This window comes from Terrapene carolina, unplaced genomic scaffold (genome assembly GCF_002925995.2).
Source record: "Terrapene carolina triunguis isolate 2854851 unplaced genomic scaffold, T_m_triunguis-2.0 Scaffold210, whole genome shotgun sequence".
In the NCBI taxonomy this organism is placed as follows: domain Eukaryota; kingdom Metazoa; phylum Chordata; order Testudines; family Emydidae; genus Terrapene; species Terrapene triunguis.
Window position 1 is genome coordinate 27,096,072 of NW_020664561.1, and position 12,699 is coordinate 27,108,770.

Sequence of the window (12,699 nt, forward strand, 5' to 3'; positions counted from 1 at the left end):
GTCAACATTAGGAGGAAGATTCTCATTCCATTACTACAACCCCATAAACTCACCCAATAAAAAGTAGTGAGGAGAGGGAAAGGAGTCCTTCAGTTAGGAAGCTCCCTTATCAGAAAACAACAGGAGGCAAGAGCCTCTCCTACACTCATATACCAGTTGGGGTATAAGCGTTTGTGACCCTAGCAGTGTGACACATAAGAGAGAAAGGGAAGATACACAGAAAACAGGGAAAAGTAATGTGAGAAGAAGAACAGACATTTCTACAACTTCCTACAGTGGAGCAAGGGTTCTTGGCCTTGTGGGCTTCCCTATCTTGGCCAGAATTGATGTAATATTTCATCTTGTTTTTCTTTTATATGAAGTGCATGAGTGACAAATCTGCTATTGCAGACAGTTTTCAGCCTCTTTCATTGGTGGTTTTCACTCTAGCTGGTGATTATCCTCACCAGTGTCTTCATATTACTATTCTTAAATATATCAGGTCGTCTTTGCTTTTAGAATCCTAAATTCTCTGAATTGTTGAGAGATGGGAATTCAGCAAGAGCAAACTAGTAGTTGATTCTGGGGTCTTAACTAATCCTATCTAGTTACATGTCAGGATAACAATATTGCAAAATAGTGAGTAGTGCAGTTTGACATTGCTTAAAACAAACCAGAACTCATTTGCTGCACTGAATGACAAAAGCTTTGCATGTCAACTGAACCCAGTCATGCAATGAAGACAATTGAAAATAAATCTTTGATAGCAATAGCAATTTGTTTTCATCTTGCAAATACATTGGAAATATATGTATGTAAAATGGTGGTAAGCTTTGTGTACTGTTTGTCACAAAGTCTGAAAAATATATTTAAAATAAAAACCAGCTACATTTCAGGACTTTATAGTGGATAAATCAACACTTAGAAATATAAAATGCAGTATAATTTCTGGAGTTATGCTAATATAAAGACTAAAGTTTACCTGAGATTCATATGGAAAGAAGGAAATATTTATTTCTTTGCACCTTCTTATAGCCCTTGAGCAGGAGGACTTCATTTTATTAAAGAGAATGTCAGGGCAAACTGGAAAAAGAGATTAAAGGTTATGAAGCCATTTTATATTTATTTATTTCAGTTAATTCATTCACATTTAAATTTGCAGCATAAAAACCTCATTTATTTATAAATCTTGTTCTTTAAAAGTCAGATTTGTTTCAGAGAATTACCATATTAGTCTGTGGTTCCAGCATGTGATCAGACGGGAATTCTCCCAGCTAGAAAATTCTGAACTTTTAGAAACCAGAAACATGCCCATGGCTTACAGAATTCCATCATCAGGTCCTTTCAAAAGAGAGGCTGAAACAAGAGTCAATCACTATTAAGGGATAAAAATATTATAGAACCCTCCCAAAGGGAAAGAGAAGCGGTGTTAATCCACCGGGTTTGGGATCTCTCTTCAGAGAAGAGTTACAGGTACTTTTCTTTCCAGTGGATTCCAGCTTTTGGACACCGAAGCCCGAGAAAGATTTAAAACAAATTTAAGAGATACTGGAACAAACAAGGAGAAGAAAAAATAGTGAAAAACAACAAGAGGGTTTTGTGTAGGTTTTCTCACCCCTTTCATACGAGTAGCAAGGTACCTCCTAAATATTACAAAAAGGAGATTAAGATAGCCATCTCCTACATCCTCAAAATGGGCAATACACATCCCCAAACAAAATATAAAAGCAGATACAAGAGTTTGGTTGCACCTATTTTAGAAATATATTCTGTAACACTGAGAGGTTAAACTTGGATTCTTGTCTAGAAACTGAATTTAAGCAATGATTAGTAAATATATGCAGATAAGACCATATGGATGCTTAGCAAATTCCTTGAACAGAGAGCCAAAATGGGTTTTCCTTAAATGAAATAAATGGACAAACCTTAGAGGTTTACAGATCTGCAACTTAAACAGGGAGATATACAATTAGACAGCCATTCAGACATGGTTCTCTTGGAACATCAGAACCTATTGTAGGAGTGTTGTATGACACAAAAACACAAGTGGATTTTAAGGGCTCTAGAGCCTAGTTTAACTAAAAGCCTACAGACAAGAGACCACCAGGCCTCTTGAAGGTTGTTCCGTTTCCTGGTGGCTGTGACTCGTAAAGATCTTCCATTTAAAAAAAAAAAAAAAAAAAAATAGCTCAACTACAAAGCAGCTCTATATGGATGAAATGTGGATTGTGAGGGAAGCCAATTTTGTAGCACCAAAGGATAACCAAATAACCAATGTCGCCAACAAATAAATGTCTTCCCATATGAATGCCAGGTCTAGGTTCACTAGACACCCAGAGCCTTTTTTTTTTTTTTTTTTAAAGAAGAGGTTCTTGCTACATTTGAAAAGGGAGATTAGAACCCATTGACTTTTGATGCTCATCATTAAATGCCTGAACCCAGTCTTAGTTGTATCAGCTCTTCCTTCTCCCTGGTTCCCTTGATAGAGTAAGAGGAGGACTGTACAACAGACCTAATGAAACCAAGGATAGCATTGGTTGTTAGATCTGTCAGATTCACTTCCCTTTTCTCCCCACAGAGATTCCTTTCATCATTCAACAGGCCCTCAAGCTTCTGATAAACCTCCATAGGAAGGCTGATAAATATTTACACCTGTAAGTACAGGTTCCAGAGGCAGGTGCTCTCATTGATTGTCACTAAACACATCACCAAACCAGATGTCTATGTCCAAGCCCTACCAGAGGTGGTGTTCAGATGTGAGTTTCTCCTGGAGGAGAGACTAAACAAAGAGGCAGAAGTTTTCTTCCATAAACTTGACAAAACTAATGCAAGTGAAGAAGCTGTGCTGTAAGGCCTCTGATTGGACCTGTACTGAAGTGAGCGTCAAAACAAAATCCTAAGCCCAGCACAGGAGCTAAATTCTGTTCTTCACTTTTACTAAAGCCTTTGAGGTTTTCTGGGTGAGCCAACTACCAGTCTTATTCAAGATCAGAAGGGGTTTGAGGCACTCGTAAGGCCTGATGGCTCAGGGGGATATCTGAGAACAGTGCACAGGCACATCCATCATGTTGCACTGAGCATCTTCTGACGCAGCTGCTACATCTACCTCCCTCTTTCTTGCAAGTGAAGTGGCAACTAAGTGAACAGCATAGTACCACAGTGCATTGATGAATCATATGCTAGCCACTGAACAGATCCAAATCTTGGTAAATCCCCAGAAAGTGAACTGAAGGGATGGAACCTTAAGACTACTAAGAACATGGTGTGTCAATGAAGAACCTCTGTAACAAGAGGAGCTATTAAGTACTCCAAAAGTACTTAAAGGCCCTGCTATTTGTTGGCATAGCTAGATATTATACCAAGAAGCTAGGGCCAAAGCCTCAAGTATGTCAAGAATGCAGATGACTAGCATGAAGCAGCACTGAAAGGAGCAGGAAATGAAGCCCCAACAATTGTTGCTGCTGGTTTGGCAACTGTTCTGAGATAGAGCAGTTTGCCCATGAAGCAAGCTGAAGATATGCTTTGGGCAACAGACTGACAAGGAATGAAAAAAAAAAAAAAAAAAATCAGTAAAGGACACTGGAAGGCAGTGGGGAAATATATACTGAAGCTAAAAAGAGTGCTGCTATAAGTTCGAACCTTCACTAAAAAATGCTGGCTGGTCCCAAGGAACTCTGTCAACTACAGTCAGAAAGGAGCAGACCTTGGAATTCTGGGGCCACCATGAAGCACACATACAAAGGGTATGGAATGCCCTCTGGGGAACATTTCACCCAATAATATGCTGGAAAACACAAGGCTACAGTGGAAATCTAAGGTAATAGGTATCTCAGAGGAAAGTTTCTGTACTGTTCTCATTTTTTCATTTTAACATTTTAAGGTTTTTACGTTCTACCACAACAGCATAATAAAAAAAAAAAAAAAAAAAAACCACACACACAAAAAAAAAAAAAAAAAAAAAAAAAAATAATAAGTCAAACAGCAGAATGTAGTTTGGTTTGGGGGGAAAGGGGTAGTCTAGTAGTGGATTTGCATTAGAGGTTTTTTTTTTTTTTTAAAGATATAGACAGGCGTTTTATAATCTGGCCTGAGTAAGGGGAAGCGTGTAACTGCACAGCTCCAAGAGTAAACCAGGGACCAAACTGATGCAGCCAAAATTCAGTGTCTGCTTCCCATGGGGGAAGGAAGTTAGACTAGAATATAAGGACATAAGAATGGCCATACTGGGTCTGCCACATGCTTCAGAGGGAACGAACAGAACAGGGCAATTAGCGAGTGATCCATCCCTGTCATCTAGTCCCAGCTTCTGGCAGTCAAGAGTATGGGTGTCCTTTTCCTAGCACAGCTTATTTCCCTCTCCACACTCTTTCAGCTGTGCCGACTGATAATGGAGAGGGTGCAGCCTTAGTTCCCACACGCGCACAGATTGAGGGATTACCTATGGAATGACAGCTGTTCTTTCCTTTGCGTGCAATTTATGATGCAAGTAGACTATGCAGAGGAATTAAGAGGGCACCTACACTTTCTTACTCCCCTACAAGCATGTGGAGGCCAGCTCAAAACGGAGTTCATAGTGAATAAGTGAAATATAATCAAACTTCAAACCACTGTCCTTGCAGCACAGCAAACTGTCATCCCAAGAAAGTCATTTTTTGATGTTATTTATGCACAGGATTATATGTTTGTGTACCTCACAATTTTGCTCAAAAGCTTCTTCCTTTACATTCTATAGCATACAAATACAGTTAGCATGTTATAAAAATAAAACCAAAATATGTAACATTGAAAACTAAAGCATAAAATGCAAAGGTCATATTTATTCTGGGAAATAAGAAGCCACAGTGCCACACTGAACAGAAACTCTAATTCCACATCCTGTGGCTTTCCATTTCTGGCTACAATGCCTTACAGCATAATTAACAGGCAAAGACAGAATTATGGGTTGGAGGTGTTTTAAAAACACCTCAACTTAAATTCTCAACTCTGGTAAACAAGCTGAGTCTCAAAACTCCCCTCACAGCTTAGTGCAGTAGTTAATTTTTCAAATATGCACCAACTAGAAAATTAGAATAGGTTAGTAGCAAGATAAGACTGACAACCACTTTTAAACATTCATCATTATCAAACAATAAAAAATTACTTACAGTCAGTGAAGTAGACATATGCTGCTTTGTACTTGCTGGATGCTTTACTTACAAAGTCATTTATAAGCCCATCTACAGACTTAAGATAAAAATGCTAAATTGTAATTTACTATAAAGAAAATAACTGTCATTCGTGTCTATTTTGCCTGCCCTTAGAACAAACTTTTCTTGGTCTATATTTTTGAAAAGTTAGTGTTTATTGATCAGTATGAAATCAGAAATACTGTAATCACAGTCACATGGGAATGTAAACACTGAACTATAATATTTATATATATCCAGCCCAAGGATGACAAAACAATGAAAGAAGATCAGTAATATTCTCATCTATAGAAGTTGTACAAAAGATTGCTTTAAGGAAGCAAAGAAAGCAGAGGGGAGAAGGAAAATCTTATGTTATATTGTTATAGATTGAAAATGATTTAATAATTGGAAATTCAGTCTCTTCTGAACATTTCTGTAGTACCAGTACAGCCAACTCTTTTCTACGGCCATTATTTTGAATGACAGCTTTGTAATAGCTCAGTATGTAATGTTACGATGGCTTAGTGCTTTATGCTTTCTGTACTACAAAAAGAAAGAAAAAAATCAAAAAGAAAAACTAAGTAAAAGTTTTTCCCCTTAAAAATACTAACCTTCTTTGTTGGAGTGATGAAATAAATTGCCTTCATGTGCGGGACAGGCTCACGGTTTTTATAAACATTCTCCACAGCTAAAATATATAAAATTACTCATTTCAAAATGCAATACTCAATATATCTTTCTTAATTAATTAAGTTTGGAAAACTACATTGAACACTAAGGTTTATAAACAAAAAAACTAAAGCATTCTGGATTGCATCTTCTAATAATGCTCTATTTGACCAGTGATTGTATTTTACATTAGTATTTCCATAAGCTAAAATGGGTGTAAAACTCATTCTATGGAGAGAGCTGAATTACACTTTTAATTGATTAAGTAAGGTCTGTGGGTGGGGCCTTAAAAAAAATAAAAATAAAAATCAGGGGCCAGATGCTACCTTATCTATAAAGAATCCCCATTTTTCACATTGGAGGTTAACACAAAGACAGAGTAGAACAGAGTTACGTACTAACTAAACCTCTAGGTCCCAATCTTGCAAGTTGTTCTACACAGATAGACATCTGCCCTTATGTAGAGCCCCAGTAAAATCAATGGATCTCCATACGTGGGGCTAACATGCAAACAGCAGCTTACAGGATCACAACCTTAGTAAAATTATGCTTCTATTCAGCATCAGAGGGAAAAAACCAACACAGAGTACCTTTAAGACTCTAGCCTTTTCTGTCCTTTTAGCATTTCTTGTGCAATTAACCTACTGGACATGTAACTGCATGAACAAGTTGGTCATTTTTTAAAAACCAAGTATTTCATGTAACACGTCCTTCTAATGGCTTCTCTGTTTAGCTTACTCATTACACTACAGATATTACATACAGAGGATTTCCTGAGATAGGGCTGCTATGCATTGGTGGGAAAATGTGGGAAAACTTGTCTTGCTTCTGATCATGCCACAGCTTTTGTAAATTAACAGAGAACTTCAGTTTCCCGGACTGTCAGTCTGGCACTTTAAGCAGCACTTCACTTACTTGGTGGTTAAGAAAAGTTATACCCATTTGTTCTGAAAAATGTTCAGATGGAAACAGCAAAGCAATTTACTAAGAGTAAAATACACTTGAAAAGTGAATTACAGTTGAGATTTGAGCTTATTGTTCTTTCTGAAGTGGCATGTGATATACTGGACATATGGAAAGACAGTATCCGAGTAAATAATCAGTCTTAAAGCAGAACAAATTTAATATCAATGTTTAAATTTACATACTAAGGGTCCAATTATACAATCTCTTCCTTACTTTAAGTAGCCCCATTGATACTCGTGTGAGCAAGAATTGTGAAGTTACCATCCTAAATACTGTCTCACCATAAAATACAGATTTTTTAAAAAAAGAATCTATTAGAGAAGATTGAAAACTGCTTTCATAAAGTTGAATATATTCACTATCAATTTCAAAATGTTACTTTTCACCAGGATGATTTAGGCATCAGGCATCACAGAAACTTTAAAACACACTTCAAATAAGTTTTATAGCGAGAAATACTTCTTACTTTTTGAATTTTAAGACGGCTGAGATAAGGAAAATATAAGTGTTCCCTTTAATAAATGGTTTTTACAGGCTATAAAGTTTATGATTGCAGTGTTTCATCTTCTCAAGAATATAGGTAAATCTAGTCTCAAGTAGATCATATAGTAATTACACTATCAAATGAAATCTCATCTGATATTCTGCTTCTGACAGAGGCCAATACCAAATGCTTCAGAGGAAGGTGCAAGAAACTCCATAATGGACAGATATTGAACTGCCCATCAGGGTACTTTCCCCTTAAACACTTGCAGAAAGCAACTGCCTGAAGAATGAGGAGTTATAGCCTTCATTTTTTATTCTAGCTAATTCTAGCCAAGAATATTTTCATTATCCATTTTTAATCCTTTTTATTCTGGAAAGCTCTTGGACTCTGACATATTGTGAAAATGAGTTCCTGTGATAAATGAAGGGGGGTGGGGGTAGCTCCCTTTTATGGATGCCCAGCCAGACAGTAGCTATAAAATCCCTCTTAGTAGCTGTTCTCTAATTGCTCTACCTGTAAAGGGTTAAAAAGTCTCACTGCTGCATAGATAAAAAGAAGTGAGTGGACACCTGGCCAAAAGAGCCAATGGGAAGGCTAGAACATTTTAAAATTGAACAAAGACTCCCTTTTGTCTGTTGTTCTCGGGGAGAGGCAGACATGGAGCAGTTATGCTGTGAAAAGCAGTATCATACCCAGAAACTACTCACCTAAAGCCCCAGATATGTAAGTAGATCAGGAAAGGTCTAGGAAGACGCACTTAGGTTTATCCCTTTTATTTCTTTATGGCTTGTGGATTCCTCTGTGCTAACCCCAGGTGCTTTTGTTTTGCTTGTAACCTTTAAGCTAGACCTCAAGAGAGCTATTCTTGATGCTTAATTCTTGTAGTTTTTTTATTTAATCTAGCAGAAGACTAAGTTCCCAGATGAATTTTCTTTTATTAATAAAATTTACCTTTTTTTACAAACAGAATTGGATTTGTGCGTCTTAAGAGGTTTGTGCACGTTGTTTAATTAGCTGGTGGCAACAGCTGATTTACTTTTTTCCCCCCTCTCCTTTCTCAGCTCTTTCCCGGGGAGGGAGGGGGGGTGAAAGGGCTTGAGGGTACCCCACAGGAAGGAATTCCCAAGTGTGCCTTCCTGGGTTCCCAAAGGGGTTTTTCATTTGGGTGGTGGCAGCATCTACCAATCCAAGGTCAGAGAAAAGCTGTAACCTTGGGAGTTTAATACAAGCCTGGAATGGCAAGTATTAATTTTTAGAGTCCTTGTGGGCCCCCACCTTCTGCCCTAAAAGTGCTAGAGTGGGAAAATCAGTCTTGACAGTTCCATAGGTTAATTCTGCATTGAATAGAAGGATTTCCTTTTAGCACTTTTAAACGTTACCTTTTAGTTTCATTGGATGTCCCCTTGTTCTCTATATCATTCATTATTTTATTCACAGCTATCATGTCCCCTCTTCTCTCCACTCTAAACTTAAACAGTTCTTAGTCTTTCCATCCTTCCGTGGAGACTGCACCCTGATGTAGAGGGAAGGCTTGTGTGTTCCAGTGAACCTGACAGCTATGCTTGCAGGAGTTTTAACTCTTGATAGGGCCACGCAAACTGGACAGGTCAAAGGTAGGGATCAGACTAAAAGCAGCCTACTGGTCCTCCAGGTCAGGGGTTGAGCAATGGAACAACAACCCATCTTTGTACAAAAGTTATAGAAACACAACAAAGTATTCTGAGTACAGTAGAACCTCAGAGTTACAAAAATCTCAGGAATGAAAGTTGTTCAATAACTCTGAAATGTTCATAACTCTGAACAAAACATTATGGCTGTTCTTTCAAAACTTTACAACTGAACATTGATTTAATACAGCTTTGAAACTTTACTATCTAGAAGGAAAATGCTGCTTTTAGCCACCTTAATTTAAATGAAACAAGCACAGAGAGTTTCCTTTTTTTTTTTTTTTTTTTTTTAGTAATTTACATTTAACACAGTAATATCCTTGCTGGGGTGTTTTGGGGGGTTTCTGCTGCTGCCTGATTGCATACTTCTGGTTCCAAATGAGGTGTGTAGTTGACCGGTCAGTTCGTAACTCTGGTGTTCGTAACTCTGAGATTCTACTCTAGTGGCACGATGGACGGGGATGGAAGAGCCTTTTCCATGCCTTAAACAATGTCTGATGGCGTGGAAAGGATTCAGATTCAGTCTTTTCCATAGGAAAGTTTTTCCATGCCTTCAGCAATTTTGGTTTCCCTTCTCTGGACCTCTCCTATTTCTGTTTTCTCGAGACTTGAATCCTGTATCCAGATGAGGGCATTCCATTGATTTATATGTGGTGAGAATGCTGAGAATGCTATATCCTGTTCTTCATACATTCTAATACTTTGTTTTTCTTTGTCCAAAACTCTACACTACACACGTATTTTCACTGAGCTAACTACAATTGAAAAGACATTCTCAAGAAGTTCGTCTTGTGTCTGACCACATACTTGATTTGCTGCTTCCCTGAAAGTACAGGGGAGCAACTAATCACTTATATAGCATGAAAAACACTGAAGAACACTTTGCCCAAAAGTGAAGTCTCCAAGTAAAGAAAAGTTAACTATCATCCAACTGTAAAGTTCTTTCAAGCAAGTCTTTCTACACTGGACCTTCAAATTTGATCAAGCATACCAGATTTTAAGGAGAGCAGACAGGGAAGAGGCACATCTCTCAACTGACAGCATAAAGTTTCAAGAGTAAATAGCCAGTCAGCTATGGCAGACCAGTTTCCGGATTTTACAAATATTATACTTGCCTACATGCCACTTTGCAGCACCAATGCTGCAAGGTTTTTTCAAGAGAGCAGCATTAAACGCAGATTTCAGGCTTGCAATTAACAAACCATTGAATATTAAACAAGTAAATAAAGAAACAGTCTTATGACCTTTTTCTCATTTATAATAGTAATATTACATACAGCGCATATATTTATTAGTAAGGCTGCTAGTCCGTTCGGAAGTCACGGATTCTGTGATTTTCTGTGACCATTGTGACTTCTGCAGCCGCTGGTGCTGGCTCAGGGGCTGCCCGGCCAGCAGCAGCAGTTTGGGTGTGTGGGTGGGGGCTAGAGGTGGGTGCTCCCCGGCTCCCACAGCCCTGCAGCTCCTAAGCAGCGAAGGGGCTGGGGGGAGGAGGGGGAAAGCACTGTGCCACATGCTGCTTGCATCCACAGGCCCCAACCCCCGCAGCTCCCATTGGCTGCAGTTCCTGGCCAATGGGAGCGGCGTGCCAAGCACCCTGACCCCTCTGCTGCAGGGACGCAGAGCTGGGTAGGGAGCCCCTGCCAGGCCCGCCAACACTCCCCCCTGCACGGAGCTCCAGGCCTCGCAGCAGCAGGGGTCCCGGGCCATGCTGCTCACCCCCCATCCCCAGCCATGCTGCCCACCCCCCCCCTCCCCTCTCCCCCCCCCCCCCCCAGAACCCCCCCCCCCCCCCCCCCATGTTTTAGTCAGATATTTTTAGTAAAAGTCATGGACAGGTCTCACACACACACACACACACACACACACCAACAAGGAGTCCTTGTGGCACCTTAGAGACTAAAATTTATTTGGGCATAAGCTTTCGTGGGCTAGAACCCACTTCATCAGATGCATGGAGTGGAAAATACAGGAGCAGGTATAAATACATGAAAAGATGTGAGTTGCCTTACCAAGTGTGAGGTCAGTCTAACAAGACAATTCAATTGACAGCAGGATACCAAGGGAAGAAAAATGACTTTTGAAGTGGTAATGAGAGTGGCCCATTTCAGATAGTTGACAACAAGATGTGTGTAACGGTAGGGGGAAATTAGGTTTAGGTTTTGTATAAAAAAATAATAATAATAATAATAATGGAGATATCCTATCTCCTATAACTGGAAGGGACCTTGAAAGGTCATTGAGTCTAGCCCCCTGCCTTCACTAGCAGGACCAAGTACTGATTTTGCCCCAGATCCCTAAGTGGCCCCCTCAAGGATTGAACTCACAACCCTGGGTTTAGCAGGCCAATGCTCAAACCACTGAGCTATCCCTCCCCCACTCCCAGTCTTTATTCAGGCCTAATCTGATGGTGTCCAGTTTGCAAATTAATTTCAGTTCTGCAGTTTCACGTTGGAGTCTGTTTTTGAAGTTTTTTTGTTGAAGAATTGCCACTTTTAGGTCTGTTATTAAGTGATCAGAGAGACTGAAGTGTTCTCCTACTGGTTTTTGAATGTTATGATTCCTGATGTCAGATTTGTGTCCATTTATTCTTTTGCATAGAGACTGTCCCATTTGGCCAATGTACATGGCAGAGGGGCATTGCTGGCACATGATGGCATATATCACATTGGTAAATGTGCAGGTGAACGAGCCCCTGATGGTGTGGCTAGGTCCTATGATGGTGTCCCTTGAATAGATATGTGGACAGAGTTGGCACCGGGGTTTGTTACAGGGTTTGGTTCCTGGGTTGGTGTTTTGTTGTGTGGTTGCTGGTGAGTATTTACTTCAGGTTGGGGGGCTGTCTGTAAGCGAGGACCGACCTGTCCCCCAAGGTCTGTCAGGATAGATTGTAGATCCTTGATGATGCACTGGAGAGGTTTTAGTTGGGGGCTGTAGGTGACGGCTAGTGGCGTTCTGTTACTTTCTTTATTGGGCTGGTCTTGGAATAGGTGACTTCTGGGTACCCTTCTGGCTCTGTCAATCTGTTTCTTCACTTCAGCAGGTGGGTATTGTAGTTTTAAGAATGCTTGATAGAAATCCTGTAGGTGTTTGTCTCTGTCTGAGGGATCGGAGCAAATGTGGATGTATCTTAGAGCTTGGCTGTAGAGTGTAGACAATGGATCGTGTGATGTGGTCTGGATGAAAGCTGGAGGCATGTAGGTAAGTATAGAGTATAGCGGTCAGTAGGTTTCCGGTATAGGGTGGTGTTTATGTTACCATCGCTTATTAGCACAGTGAATTTGTTTACTGTCCGTGACCTGTCCGTCACTTTTACTAAATACCGTAACTAAAACATAGCCTTATTTATTAGCCCAACATTTTTATCTGCCCCAGATTAAAAAAAAAAAAAAAAAAAAAAAAAAAAAAAAAAAAAAAAAAAAAAAGCACCTTTAACAACTATTTTACACTTACCAGTGATGCCTTCTGCCAGTAAATCAGTCATTTTGCCACATGACGACAGTAGTTTAGTGGTAAAGTCGTCTAAAATAATTAACTAAATATAAAAACAAATGAAGCAGCATTTAGGCAAATAATTCAGAATCAGCTACAATTACTGTAAGACAAGGTATATTTCATGTTCTTAATTCTCTTTGATAAGCAGCTGTGGAAGCTTGAAACTGAAATTATTTTCTTACCAATTTATTTTCCCCAGTCGCTCACTTTATTACTGCAAGGTTGCTATTTTTATTTTAAGGGGTTACAAGTAACATGGATTTTGCAA

General features: G+C 39.4%; 1 protein-coding gene across 1 annotated transcript in view; it reads right to left on the minus strand.

The window, feature by feature from the left end:
• Nucleotides 1–12,699, minus strand: part of LOC112115848 (syntaxin-binding protein 3) — a 47,211-nt gene that overhangs the window by 20,228 nt on the left and 14,284 nt on the right. Inside the window, exons 3-6 of the mRNA XM_024213045.2 lie at nucleotides 12,390–12,471; nucleotides 5,759–5,835; nucleotides 5,124–5,202; nucleotides 962–1,062 (exon numbers count right to left, since the gene is read on the minus strand). Coding sequence (XP_024068813.1) covers nucleotides 962–1,062; nucleotides 5,124–5,202; nucleotides 5,759–5,835; nucleotides 12,390–12,471 — 339 coding nt within the window. The remainder of the gene's footprint in view (nucleotides 1–961; nucleotides 1,063–5,123; nucleotides 5,203–5,758; nucleotides 5,836–12,389; nucleotides 12,472–12,699) is intronic.